Source organism: Lynx canadensis, chromosome D1 (genome assembly GCF_007474595.2).
Source record: "Lynx canadensis isolate LIC74 chromosome D1, mLynCan4.pri.v2, whole genome shotgun sequence".
In the NCBI taxonomy this organism is placed as follows: Eukaryota; Metazoa; Chordata; class Mammalia; order Carnivora; family Felidae; genus Lynx; species Lynx canadensis.
The window spans coordinates 26,904,138-26,918,412 of NC_044312.2; the positions used below are offsets into that span (position 1 = coordinate 26,904,138).

At 53.4% G+C, this 14,275-nt stretch overlaps 1 protein-coding gene across 2 annotated transcripts in view; it reads left to right on the forward strand.

Annotated features, from left to right (window-relative positions):
* Nucleotides 1-11,523, forward strand: part of ST14 (ST14 transmembrane serine protease matriptase) — a 42,401-nt gene extending 30,878 nt beyond the window's left edge. For both annotated transcript variants that reach the window (XM_030330754.1, XM_030330756.2), the window contains exons 12-19: nucleotides 1,037-1,141; nucleotides 1,467-1,577; nucleotides 1,695-1,808; nucleotides 2,127-2,249; nucleotides 3,061-3,247; nucleotides 9,532-9,806; nucleotides 10,570-10,706; nucleotides 10,811-11,523. In XM_030330754.1, the coding sequence (XP_030186614.1) occupies nucleotides 1,037-1,141; nucleotides 1,467-1,577; nucleotides 1,695-1,808; nucleotides 2,127-2,249; nucleotides 3,061-3,247; nucleotides 9,532-9,806; nucleotides 10,570-10,706; nucleotides 10,811-10,972 (1,214 nt within the window). In that variant the 3' untranslated portion in view covers nucleotides 10,973-11,523. The remainder of the gene's footprint in view (nucleotides 1-1,036; nucleotides 1,142-1,466; nucleotides 1,578-1,694; nucleotides 1,809-2,126; nucleotides 2,250-3,060; nucleotides 3,248-9,531; nucleotides 9,807-10,569; nucleotides 10,707-10,810) is intronic.
* Nucleotides 11,524-14,275: the final 2,752 nt, after the last annotated feature.

The window sequence follows — 14,275 nt, forward strand, 5'->3', positions numbered from 1 at the left end:
CTGGCACACACCGTGCCCGAGGCCTCCTGATTCCTTTGAGCCGTCTGTCCCTCCGGTTCAGCGTTACCACGACTTGGCGCATCTGTGCTTGCCTTTGTGGCCTTATAACACCTTCGGGAGTAGAGAGAGAGGAAGACCCGGGAGAGAATACTGGGGCACGACTCATCACGCCCCCTGCTCCTAGCTCGGACAGTTCCGTGTTCTACACCTAAGCGATCTGGCAGTTTCTGCTGCCTCGAGTCTCACTGTCTGCTGTGCGCATAGCAGTTCTAACCTAGTCACAGTGATTTTTCGTTTCAGCCCCTACATCACACAGGAACCTTCCGGCAGACATTTTAATTATATGCAAGAACCCAAATTTCAGTTAAAATGCAACTGCACGGCTCACCACCCAAAATGCAATTGGATGAACAAACCCCTCCGATAAGTGATTGGGCTGCCTGCGCAGCACAGAGAACGGTCTCCTCTCAGCTCTGTCTGCTTCCCGATGCCATCAGTTGTTGGACATTCCGGTCTCAGAAACACTGGAATATGGGACATGTCTTAGAATTAAGGAAGTCCAGGGATGCAACTGGACACTTGGATGGGGGTACACATCATCCATCTGCCGGGCTACTGTTGCTCCATGTTGGGCATGGGGAGCCTGGCACCTGGGCAGGAGTGGGCGGCCAAGGACATGGGGCAGTAGAACTGAGAGCACACCCAGCCAGTCTCTCTCCGCTTTGTCTGCAGCTTCCTGGGGCTTGATCATCGGCAGTCAAGGCCCCACTCCCACCCCCCGCCGCCCTGCTAGCGGTCTGTGGCTAGCCTCCCGTGCCGGCTGTAGGAAATGCGCTTGCCGCAGCGTGGTGGGGCTGGGGGACCACGGCCCTGGGGTGCCGGCTGCAGCCTGCTCCTCTCTCCGTGGAGGGCCGGACGGGGAAGAGTTTTCTCTTTGGTCCTCGGTGTGGCTGTGAGGCTGGCCCTGAGGGAGGGCAGCCGGCGTGGGAGGCGAGGCTGGTGGCCGTGGACTTGAGGCCTGCCCTCTCCCCTGCAGCGTGCCCGGGGATGTTCATGTGTAACACGGGCAGGTGTATCCGGAACGAGCTGCGCTGTGACGGCTGGGCTGACTGCACGGACTACAGCGATGAGCTCAACTGCCGTGAGTCCTCTGCCCTCGCGCGCCCGGCTGCTGGGGAGCCGTCCCCATCTTTTGCTCCCCGTGTAGACATCAAGCCCCTTCCCTCCCTGTGCTGTTTGGAAGCCCTGCCTTCTGTCCGAGCAGGCACTGGAGTGTTTCTGCGCTAGTGGGGTTCGCTTCCATAGCCAGGAACGCAGAGGCACTCCGGAGCTGCCCCCTCCAGCAGGGCAGGTGGTCCCCGGGTGGCTGTCTGGTCACCCTTCCTGCCCGGGGGAGCTGTGAGCAATGACCGATGTCAGAACGAGGGCTCAGAGCCCAGCTGACCGCTGCCCTGTGCCCCCTTCAGAATGCAATGCCACCTACCAGTTCACGTGCAAGAACAAGTTCTGCAAGCCCCTCTTCTGGGTGTGTGACAGTGTGAACGACTGCGGGGACAACAGTGATGAGCTGCAGTGCAGTGAGTCCTTGGTGCTTGGAAGGGTGGGGGAGGGGGGGTGTCAGTGCCTGTTGGGCCTCCCTGCAACCTCAGCAGGGGGGCGGCGAACTGGTGCTGAGCGTGAGGCCCTGTCCCCAGGCTGCCCAGCTCAGACCTTCCAGTGTGACAATGGGAAGTGCGTCCCACAGAACCAGCAGTGTGACGGGACAGACAACTGTGGAGATGGGTCCGATGAGGCCACGTGTGACAGAGGTGAGACCTGGCCCAGCCCACCTTGCTTTAGGGGCTTTCCTCCTGGTGGGAGCTGCCATGAGCACACTCACATTCCAAGTTTCCAAAGTTTAATAAACACAAACCACCCTCTCTGTGAAGTGTGACGAGAAAGTATGTCAGTGGGGAGAGAATCTTCCAGAAGGTGGAGAACCTTTGGTGGGCCTGGAAGGATGTGGGCATGGGTGTGGATGGGTACAGCAGGCTTGATAAGGAGCATAAGGTGGATGGATCATCAGGCTTCTGGTTGGGTGCTGCCATGGAACTGATTCCCTTCCCCTTGTACTCCTCCTTGAGCAGTAACAACTGTTGCCTGCACCAAAAACACCTATCGCTGCCGCAACGGTCTCTGTGTGAGCAAGAGCAACCCTGAGTGTGATGGGAAGAAGGACTGTAGTGATGGCTCAGATGAGAAGGATTGTGGTGAGCAGGGCTGCTGCATACAGTTGTGCAGGTTGTTCACTGTGCAAGGCACATACAGAGGTAGAAATCATGCCAGTGCCTCAGTCACCCATCTCTGCCTCTGTCTACCTGGGGGAAAGGATAACTTTGCTGACTGGCACAGAGGCACTGTCCCATGGGCCAGCTCTGATCCTGGAGGCAGGGCCCAGGGCAGCCAGCACATCAGTGCCTCTGTGGCAGAGCTCGCATCCTGGCTGAAGTGTTGGGCTGGCCCCTGCTCTGTAGACCTGGCCCACAGTGCAGTGGCAAGTCCTGGCTTCCCCATCCTGCCTGAAGGAGGGGGGCACAGCTTACCAGAGCAGTCGGCAGGGTTTAGTCCCCACCCCAACCATGCTTCAATTTATAGCCTCATGTGTATTTCAGAGTCACTGGCCATAGGTTAAATCTGAGCACAGCTATAGCTGTTCTGTGACTTTGCATCGCCGCCCCCCCCCCTCCACTCTTCCCTCTGAGAGCTGTGTCCTTCAGCATTCAATGAGGACATCTAGGCAAATGACACTCAAATTAAATCTAAGCAAACCAGCAGGTCTCTCTGAAGGCCTCTAAATGCATTTGGGCAGGACTAAGGAGGTAGGAGCGTGAGGGTTTTGAGTTTGGGAGTGGGGAGGGGGGCTGGGAGGAAGTCAGTGGGTCTCTGAGGCTGGAAGATATTTGTAGAGGGTCCCACCAAAAGGCCACCACCCCACATGACCTCCCGTTGAGCCTGGCGTGTGGCCCCAGGGCTGGTGCCCCGCCGTGACTTTCTGACCTTTGGGTTTTCTGCCCCTCCCAGACTGTGGGCTGCGGTCGTTCACCAGGCAGTCTAGGGTCGTCGGGGGCAAGAATGCAGATGAAGGTGAGTGGCCCTGGCAGGTGAGCCTCCACGCCCTGGGCCAGGGCCACGTGTGCGGGGCTTCGATCATCTCTCCCAAATGGATGGTGTCAGCAGCTCACTGCTTCATCGACGACAAAGGATTCAAGTAAGCCCTGGGCGGGAGCCACTGAGCAGGAGCAGGGAGCCTTCCTCTTAGACCCTAAGAGGTTCTCCTCTGTTTTCTGGGCTTGGAAGCCCCCTGTGTGTGTAAGTCATGGCAGAGTGGATGGCACGGGGGCAGGGCCAGGACTGGGGGGGTGGGAGACACCCCGGGATGTCATAGTGGTAATAATAAAACTAACACTTGTTGGGTACTCCCTTTCCATCAAGCAGTATCTAAGTGCTTCTCCTACCAACCCAGTTGGGCAGGTCTGATTACGTCCCCATTTTACAGAAACAGAGGTTCAGAGAGGTAAGAACATTTGCTTGAGGTTGTGCAGTTATGAAGTGGCACAGTCAGACGAGAGCCCGAGTGTGTGGATTCCAAGGCTTGTGCCGTTAGTCCGCACACAGGGACTCCTTGGGACCGGCTAGGACAAGCCTCACATTCACATTCCAGCTTTGTTTGCCCAGTGACCTTGGGCAAGTTATCCATGCCTGCTGGGCCTCAGGTGCTTTGGCAGCTTTGGTGACAGCATGAGTTCTTATCCTTGGAGTTCTGAGAATAACATGCTCGTGTTCCTGAAACCTGGTACACACTGTGCTCCACACATTGGAGCCTCAGGTCCCTGGGCAGACTCCAGCCTGGCCCAGGAAAGCCTCTAAGGGAAGGGTCAGGCTGGCATCTCAGAACAGGGTAAGCAGAGCCACAGTCTGCAGACCAGAGGGTCGGCAGGAACAGGTGGTCTGCCCCGGGCCTCTGGCCACTGGCCGTAGGGAGTCTAGTGGGATGGCTTCCTCCTGGAGAAGCAGGCACAGGGAAGCAGACCTTGCAGGGAATCCCCACCCTCAGGGCCTTCCTGCTGGGTGCATGCCCTTTGGACAGAGGCAGCTGTGTGAGAGGGTGACCGGACTGCCCTAGTCACCCTTCTGCGGGGCGGAGAGAAGAACTACTGTGCACTTTCTGGAGAGACAGCGCTAGGGCACCAAGTAGGCCCAAGGCACAGACGTTGAGCAACGTCAGGCAGGTGCACGTAGGCATGGGTGATGACATGGTCCGCAGGGGGCAGGGTCAGTGTGGCTGTCCCCAGGGCCTTGCTGAGCTGTCAGAGGGCAGCCTCGTCCCACCTGACTGTCCTCTCTTATTTTACCAGACTTTCCTCCACCCTGGGCAGAAGAGATTTTGTTTCTTTTTGGAGTGATGGAAGCTTACTTACAAATATTGTAAAATAAGCTTTTTGTCGTGGGATACAGACAGGTTGCAAAGACAGAATGGAGTTCCCGCACACCCTAACGCAGTTGCCCTTGTTGTTAATGTGGTGCGTCTGTCCCACACTGGTCCCTTCCGCTAACACCAGTGTGGGCTTTCCTGGTATCCCAGGGGTTTTATATCCTTTCTGGGGCAGGAGGTAGTCCAGGCTCCCACTTTGCATTCTGTTGTCCCATGCCCCCAATCTCCGATCTAGGACAGTGGCTCAGTCTGTCTTTGTTTTTGTGATCTTGACGATCTCGAGGCCAGGCATCCTATGGAATGCCCGCATCTGGGTTTGTCTGCTGTTGTCATGATTACACTGGGCTTCTGAGTGTTTGGAAAGGATATCGCATCTTGTCAGCAGGCACATGATATCAACATGACTTACCGATGGTAATGTTGATCTTTCTCATTTGATTGAGATAGCACTTGCCGGGGTTCCTCACCATAAAGTATTTCCCCCTTTATTATTAGGAAGTGAGCCAATTTGGAAGTCTTCTGTAAGGAAGATTTGTCCCTTCTTTTTCATTTATTTCTTCATCTACTTATATTCGTATGGATGCATGTATATTTACATTTTGGGTTGTAATCCAATGATACTACTTTGTTGCTCAAATTGTTCCAAATGTGACCACTGCGCTTTCTTTGAGGTTGGCTCCTGTGTCCTTTTGATCTGCCCTCGTTCTTTTGTTCTTTTGAGACACTTCCTTGCTTTCTGGTCCTACCAGGTGCTTGTCCGGGTCCAGCCCCGGAATTAGCCATTCCCTCAAGAAATGTTAGCAGGGAATAGTATTTAAAAAGTGAGACCAGGGTGCTTGGTGTCCTTAGTGATACCACGGTCCCACTGTTTCTAGACCCTCAGCAGGGCGAGCTAAGATATTCATGTATGGTCTTCGCTGAAGAGCTCACCCTGTGCCCTCTGTTACTTCTCCCTCTTTCTCTTGCTTCCTCACCAAATTTCTCATTTCCTTGTCCTTCATCTTCTCTTGATTATCAGTCTGCCAGTTAATAGTGCACTTAATGCATTCAACACCCATTGTTATTAGCACTGGGAGACAACGAAGAATAAGGTTTCCTCCCTGCACTTCCCAGGCTTCCCAGGCGAGGGGGATGACATATGGTACGCGTGCTTGTGCACACATGCATGTACATACACGTGTACGCGGTAAGTGCTTTGCAGCAACCAGGCACAGGTTACCTAGGCTGTGCGGGTGGGAGTTGAGAATTCTGCCCCAGGGCTGGGGAGGGAGACTTAGGAGTGCCTTTATGAGCAGGAGCATCTGATGTGAGTGTTGAAACGTGAGGGTGTTTGCAACTGGACAAGGTGACGCAGACCTTCCAGACAAAGGACAGGCGTGAGCAGAGGCAGGTGGGTGTGAAGTGTGCAAGGATCTGGAGTGTGGAATGCAGTCACTCTGGACGCATTTCTGAGTTGGCAAGTGCTCGCTGAGCCTTACCATGGTTGAGAGGAGGCTGCCTGGTTCAGTCCGTTCCATGACTTCTTAGCTGTGTGATCTTGGGCAAGTTACTTAGTCTCTCTGTGCCCGAGTCCTAAGCTTAAAATAGGCAGCCCTACATTGAAGGGCTGACTGGGGGAACGAAATGACTTGATGCGTTGGCACCGAGAAGAGTACTTGGCTTGGCCACCACCAGTGCCCTCCCAACCACACGGCCATCACTGGGGCAGCTCAGTGGCTGCCCTTCACACCTTGTCTCTCGATGGCTGGTACGTGTGTGGACCTTCAACAGCTGGAGACTGAGTCTGCTCGTATAATTGAAGGCTGTCCTAGATGGAGGAATGTGGACTGGAGAGAAAAGACCAGTGTGGCTTTAGTTGGGGCTTAGCATGCACACAGGGGTGACAAGGGATGTCTATCAGGTGAGGTGGCACCAGAGGGGAGGAGGATGACCCTCCCACTCTGTCCCCTCCCCTTACCTGTCCTGTCCATTCAACCCCTGGCCCTTGCCTGCTAGACATCCCAGGCCTTCTCTACTCTTTCCCCCTCACATGGCTGCTCCCTTGGCTCCCCAGCCTCGGTGACTACAGCCCCCTCTACCTCATCACCTTCTTCCTTCTTGGCACGCCTGTCTGTCTCTGCAATGTGAAGGTGGTCTTTCCAAAGAGCTGATCTGATCACATCGCCCCCTTGCTTACATGCTTGCGATAACTCGCGGGATAGAGTGGAAACGGCATAGCATGATCACCATGGCCGCATTCTCTGGCCCCTGCCATCTCTCCAACCTCAGTCTCTGTCCTGCCCTTACACCTTCCATATATTCGATTTGGGGGGCTCCTGAGCACTGCAAACATTGGCTCTCGGTGATTGTGCTGCTTTCTCCCCCGCCCGGAGGCCTTCAGTAGCCAAGTCCTATATGATCTCCAAGGCCTTCTTCATGACCTGCTTCCTCTCCTGACTCACCTCTTCCCACCCCATGCTCTTCCACAGCCTGCTACCTGTTCCTCTGGAGGTCACGCATGCTGTGCTGTCATGGGTGGTTTTCGTGGCTCCCTCCCCAAGTACACAGTGGGTTCAAGAGATCCTCTTGAAGACTGGATCTCATGCAATCTGGAACACCACAGATGGTTGGGAGAAAAAGTTAGAAAGGCAGAATTAATTCCTGGTTGGGGAGGTGAGGGCTGATTTGGCAGGTCTTGGAATCATCTTTGGCTGTTGGAAAGGATCTCACAAAAGCAGTTTTCAGGAAGTTCTCATCTGGCAAATTAAAGAGAGACCAGGAGCAAAAAGACCAGTTTGGAGGCCAGTGCTTCTGTCCGGGTGTGAGGTTCTGTAGGGAGGTGGTGGCAGGAATGGAGAGAAGGGAAGGATGCCCAGGTCAGCAGAGAGCAGGGGAGCTGGGCTTCAGGCAGGGATGGGGGAGAGAGATGGTCAAGGAGGACTGTAATGTTCCGTGCCGGCCAGAGAGAAGGTGCCTTGCCTGGACGTTTCAAGACTGACCGCTTCAGTAGCCTCTTGACTTTCCTGAGAGGTTAGAGAAGATGAGGCAGGTCTTCATGCTTTCCCCCCTCATGCAGATTTTCTATTTTAAAGGTATATTTTTCTGGGGTGCCTGGGTGGCTCAGTTGGTGAAGTGTCGGACTCTTGATTTCAGCTCAGGTCATGATCTCACGGTTCATGAGTTCAAGCCCTGTGTCAGGCTCTGCGCCGATGGTGTGGAGCCTGCTTGGGCTTCTCTCTCTCTCTCCCTCTCTCTCTGCCCCTCCCCCTTGTTCTCTTGCGTGTCCTCTGTCTTTCTCAAAATAAATAAACTTTAAAAAAAGAGATATTTCCCCAATTTTTTATTTTGAAAATTTCTCAGACCTACAAAAAAGTTGCAACTACAATGAAAGAAAAAAATGACAGTGAACACTCTCATACCCTTTATCTGCAATTGTTTTATTTCTCTGTCTTTACACGTGCACATGCTTTTCTGAACTCTCTCTGAGTTACGTGCAGCCTAACCGTGATGACACCTCTCCCCTAAGTGCCTCAGCTCGTGTCTCCCAAGAACAGGGAGAGCCTCCCATATACCCACAATACAGGGATCACCTCCAGAAATGACAGTGTTGACATGGTACAAGTGGTGAGCACGTCCTCCATGTTCTAGGTGTCCCCCAGTGTCCCCCAATATTGTTTTTTGTGTTTTTTTTTAATTTAAAATCTAGTCTAAGGTCATGCTTTGTATTAGTCCTTAGTTTTCTTTAGTCTCTCAATTCTAGAACAGTTTCCCCAAGCCTTTATTTTTTATTATTTTTTTATGGCATTTTATGTTTGAAAAGTCCAGGCCAGTTATTCTGTAGAATGTCTCTTAATTTGGATATTTTGATTGTTTCTTCATGGTGAGAATTAGGTTAAGCTTCCCCCCCCCCCCCCCCCGAAAGCATTACACAGGTGATGTTGTGTCCTAGCCCATTGGCGGGAATGGCTGGGAGAACACTGATCAGCTGGTTAAGGTGGTGGTCATGGCTTTCTCCATTATAAATGTGCCTCCCCCACTTGGTTATGAGTGAGTAATCTTGGACGACACTTTGAATCCGTGTGAATGTCTTGTTCTCCAGCAATCTCCTACTCTCTGCCTTTATCATTCGTCGATGATTCTTGCTGGTGTTGGTTGTTGCTATGGTAGATGCAAAATGTGATTTCTTATTGTATTGCTTCTTCTGTATTTGTTAGCTGGTGTCTTTCTGTAAAGAGTAGCTTTCCTCTGTCCTTATAAAATTTCAAAATTATTTTTTAGATTCAGGATGGACTTCTGGATTCCCCTCCCCCTTTTATATTATTCAGCACATACAGTACTTGAATCCTGTGGTTTACTTTGATGTTTGGATGATCCTAATACTGGCTCCATGATTGTGTAAACACTTACTTCTGGTGAAACAAAATGTTCCAAGGTCACTTGATGCCTTGCTTGCTTCAGACTTGAAATCGACCATTTCTCCAAGGAGACTTGGCTCCTTTTAATGGAGAAGGATATTTAGAAACCAAGTCCTGGGTGTGCTGGGAATGTCATTGCTTTGGAGCCATTTTTAGGAAAAATTCTGAGCTCTTATTGCTACTTCTGATTGCTCTCCCTCCTCCCCGACTCCTTTTGTATCTCCCTTTTCCTACACTGGAAGTTGAGGCTCCCAGCAACATCAGTGTGTCCTCCTGAATTGTTCAGACAGCCAGTATGCATGATAGAGTTCAGAATTGCTACACCTGTCCCACGACCAACAGTAGACCTAGTAAATGAAGTTCAGTCTACTGAACAGTCTACTGAACCACTGTGTTAAAAAAGTATTTCTGTTGAGTTCTGTGTTATTCCTTCAGAGAAAGATCAGATTGATGAGAAATGCATTTTTGGTAATCAGATTAAAAATGTCTTAAAAGAGGGAAACAAGGGGGTTATGGGGGCTGAGTGCCATGGCAGGAGACACCAGCGGTTTTGGCTGAGGGCTGCAGCCATGCAGAAGCCACAGTCCCCTCAACATCTGGGTGGTGGCAGTGGCTTTCCCTAGGTCAGTGCTCTGCTCAGGGTCGCTGTCCCCGCTCCTCTCCCAGGTACTCCGACCATACCCTGTGGACTGCCTTCCTGGGCCTGCATGACCAGAGCAAGCGCAGCGCCAGTGGGGTGCAGGAGCTCGGGCTCAAGCGTATCATCAGCCACCCTTACTTCAACGACTTCACCTTCGACTATGACATCGCACTGTTGGAGCTGGAACAGCCGGCCGAGTACAGCAGCACCGTGCGGCCCATCTGCCTGCCGGAAGCCTCACACACCTTCCCCACTGGCAAGGCCATCTGGGTCACCGGCTGGGGCCACACCCAGGAGGGAGGTGAGCTGGCTGGGCTGCCCACCTGCCTCTGTCTGGCAGCGGGAGGTTGTCCCAAGGTGAAGTGGAGACTCGGCTCTGGGTCAGAGGCCTGGAGGTGCCTCTAAACTATCTGAGTGACCTTGGCAGTTGCTTAAACTCTGAGCCTGTTTCTTCACCTGTAAAATGAAGATAAAACACCTTCCAAGATGGTGCTCAGTGAATGTAAGAGCACTGTGGTGGGAGCCCTGTGTGCTGTAGAGGCAAGCTAGCTGTGCCCCTGTCAGGTCCTGTTGCAGGAGCCTGGCCTCCTCTGTCCTTCTGCCTCCATCCGAAGGCCCTGAGTTGGTAATTGTTATATTGAAAAAAATCAGTGATAACAGTACTACAGCACATTGCTAACAACCTGTAGAATAAAGAGAGGAAAAAGTAAACCTGACACTTGGCTCTCCTGCTATGACGACACCCCGGGGCCCCTCTGATGCTTTCCGTGGGTCTTCCTGTTTTTCATTTCCCACACCTGTTCCCATGGCGAATGTCCGATCTCCCGTCACCTGTTGCCCGGCGGGTTTTACGCGTGTCGCCCAGTTACCCACAGGGCTGCATGATGTGCCCTCGCGTTGGTGTGGCATCAGTTCCTTGAGCATTTGTCAGCCACGGGTATGGGGGCTGTGTCGGGAGATTTGCTACCGAGGTCTCTGGAATGAGGCCCTGCCCATGGCCCTGCAGGTGGGCGCAATGGCCCCCGGGTCAGCACTGCCCCCCCCCGCCTCCCCCTCCCCCCCAGGCTCCAGCGCCCTGATCCTGCAGAAGGGCGAGATCCGCGTCATCAACCAGACGACCTGTGAGAGTCTGCTCCCGCAGCAGATCACCCCACGCATGATGTGTGTGGGCTACCTCAGCGGCGGCGTGGACGCCTGCCAGGTGCGCGCGGGGCGGGGGCGGGCCTGGGGGTGGGGCCCGGGCAGGGGGCAGGGGGCGGGGCCCGGGGCGGGGCGGGCATTCATCCGGCCCTGGTCTTCCCGCAGGGCGATTCCGGGGGCCCTCTGTCCAGCGTGGAGGCCGACGGGCGGATCTTCCAGGCCGGCGTGGTGAGCTGGGGTGAAGGCTGCGCTCAGAGGGACAAGCCCGGCGTGTACACGAGGCTCCCTGTATTTCGGGACTGGATTAAAGAGCAGACTGGGGTGTAGACGCAGGGGCCATCCGTTGGCCACCCAACGTGCACACTTGCGGGCCGAGGACACGATCGCTAAATCCACCCCTGACTTGGGCCTCCCAGAAGCCAGACTGTGAACTGAATCCCCAGGACCTCTGGAGAGGGTGAATCGGCCTGGAAAGCCCCTCTCCTCCCTCAGCCTCCAAAGCAAGGATGCGAGGTGGGGAGGGAGGACACTGGTGGTGCCAAGGGGCGGAGACTTGAAGACACAGCCTCTCTCCTCCAGCCCCGAGCTGGGCTGAGGCTCTTTCCCAAAGATCCAAGTCCTCTGCCTCTCCTCCCCCTGCCTCTCTGATACAGGAGCAGTAGTGTTGCGCCGGAACTGCTAAGATGAGGCTGGTAGGGCGCTGTGGACTCCTAGCTTCACACTCGAAGGAAACCCAGGCCAAAGGACCCTGGAAGACACACCTGTCTAAGATTTGAATTGTTTTTTATCAGCTCCTGGTGGGGGGGGGGGGGAGCTCAGTGTGTGAATTTGTGTGTATGAGTAAACTTTGTTTTTAGGTAAATATTTTTCTTCCTGGAGTTGATGGGCTCTCCTTCCTCCTTCCTCCTAACCCCAGCTGCAAGAAACTGGGTTTAAATTCCATTCAGCACAGACCCTGAAATCAGACCAAGAGCAGAGGTCAGCAAGGGGCTATGTTTTGCTTCTGAGAGCAGGGCCTGGTGCCCTGAAAGGTGGTGTATACCACAGAGAGGGGGCTAGGAGTGAGGTATGAGGTGGGAAGGGTTTGTGGCCCAACCTGGGCACCCTAGGAGAGGGAGGCGCTGTGTCCCCAGATGAAAAGAGGAAGTAGGGCTTTCCCTTAGGTGGGGAGGTGGTCAGATGAGGTGTGTGTATGCACGTGTGTGTGCGCGTGCTTGTACATGCAGACATGAGGGTATGCATGAACTCGAGGCTGTCCAGTGTGGTCTGAGTGGGTGGTCCCTGAGCCTAGCAGAAGGGATGATGCCTTGCTTAAGGGTTCTCACATCTCCATTGCACCTTCTTTGACTTTTACATACTTATTAATTTAAAATATTCTCTCTCTCCTTGCTTGGAGTGACACAGAGGGACAGCATCAGTGATCTAGGGAGGGCTTAGGGAGTTCCCGAAGGGACACTGGAGGACCTTCTGTATGCCAAGGCACTATACAAGCTGGGGCTGGGGGAAAGAAGGGTCCTAGGAAGAGAAATCAGATGGCCAGTGTCATGAACAAAGACAGGGCAGTGTTTGCTCATCACCGTATGCCTGGCTTAGGCCTGGCTCCTAGAAGACGCTAATACCTATTTGTTAATATTGTTAATACCTATTTGTCTTTGCCCTCCATGAGTTTTGAGAACCAAAGGGAGGAAGATACAGTCTGGAGCGATCTGGACAGACTTCATGGAGGAGACGAGCTGCCCCTTGGATTTTAGCCTGAGTGTTTTACCCTTTGGAAGGAGGAGAGGTTTTGTCTTGACACCTGTGCAGGCATGCCTGTTGGGTTTTCCTTCTAGGGAAGGGAAAGAGCATCCATTTTTACCAAGGTGCGACAGGTAGAGGAAAGAAGATGTTGTTGGAAGACCTCTGTGCAGGTGGTGCCAGGTTGTAAATAGCTGACATTCAGGGAGAGGCCTCACCTGTGCTCTGCTTCCCAAGTACGCACGCCCCTCAGGCCGCAGCCTTGGCTCAGCTGTAGAAGTGGCTCCCCGCACAGTGGGGTTTGGGGAGGCCAGCCTGGCCTGTGCCAGACCACAGCATCCTCATTCTCCCACCATGGCCTAACATGGTCTTGCACACTCCTTCCCAGGGTCAGAAATGCAGGCAGGGTCATCAGAAGACTTCACGCTGCAAATGCCTTTGTCCCCTAAGAGCCCAGTGTCTCTCTGTAACCCCCTGTTCCAGTTTACTGTGGTTCCTCAGCCCCACTGTTTTCCACCTGGGGAGTGGGTTAAAAATACTGGTAGGACTCCTCTCCAGGAGTTTCGGGGGGCGGGAGGGTGGTACTGGGCACATCATCTATGAGTGTGTTCCCACAGTGTGGCCCCTTTGCCGGGAGCAGCCACACCACCCGGGAAGGCTCATGCTGCACCCAGACCTCCTGCATCTGAAACTTTGGGGCAGGGCCCTGGAGTCTGTGTATTAGCAAGTGTTCCAGATGATTCTATGAACCTGAAGTTTGAGGGCCACCATTTTAGCAGTGTGTCCACGGGTAACAGCATCAGCCTCACCGAGTGCCCCCTGCCCAATGCCCAGGGCAGTGGTGTACAGGTATGTCCTCCACTCCTGCTGGGGTCTTAGTAACCTCAAACATTTGATGCCTGGAAGCTCGATGAAGTTGTCAATTCTTTTCAAAAGACTGTGGAAGCAAATCCATTTACTCCTGACTGGAGATAAGAATGGCCTAAGAATCCTTAAGTAACGGGAAGTCAAACTCATCACTCTGAGGCTCCTTAGTCCACAGATCCATCTCTTTGGTTTCTTGCCAACTACCCTGACTCTCTATTGTTTTAGCCACCAATCAAAAACATTTTAACTAAAGCTTAGTAAATGTTTAATTCAATTGCATGGGCCGGGAGTCCGATCCAGATGTAGATTCTGCAGAAATAACAGTGCATTTGGATTACTTAGGATGGACTTTATTATAGACACGGAAAGGGCCCAGTTAGGAAGTTGGGGGAGACTCAGAGCCGCAGAACCCACAGGGCCGGGAGGGAAGTTGTGCAGCCATCAGGGGGCAGCACAGGATTTCCCTTCTGGGCTGCAGACCACCCAGAGGGGGCGGGGCATGTTGCAGTCACAAGGGGCCTGCGTGCTGCCTTCTGGGGTTGCCTGAGGTGGGATAGGAAAGGACCCCAGGTCCAATGTTCTCAGAAGGCGGTCTTCCTGCTTTTCAGTTGGTTTTTAGTGCAATATAATTGGTGTCCTTTTTTAGGGTATCAAGAGGCCCCAGCACCAAGCCTTTCCTGGTTAGTCCTTCTGCCCCTTTGGTACCCCCCGTCCCCCTAATCTGCAGTCAGGACCCTGGCTCTCAGATGTTGGGCCCAGGAGGACATACATTCCCAGGGAAGAGTCAAAAGACAGCTTTCGAGAACAGAGGTGACCTATGGGTAGGAGGTGGGTTATTACTGAGGGTAGCAAGCAAGTGTGAAATATCATCCAATTAAACACAGCTGGTAGATAGCTGCGACATATAGGAAAGTGTGTTCTTACACACACACACACACACACACACACATTTAGGGGGAGGAGCAGGGTGTGTGTTTTAGGGAAGAAGGTCCCAAGTAGAGTATGTCACAGGAATGTTACCTGGCT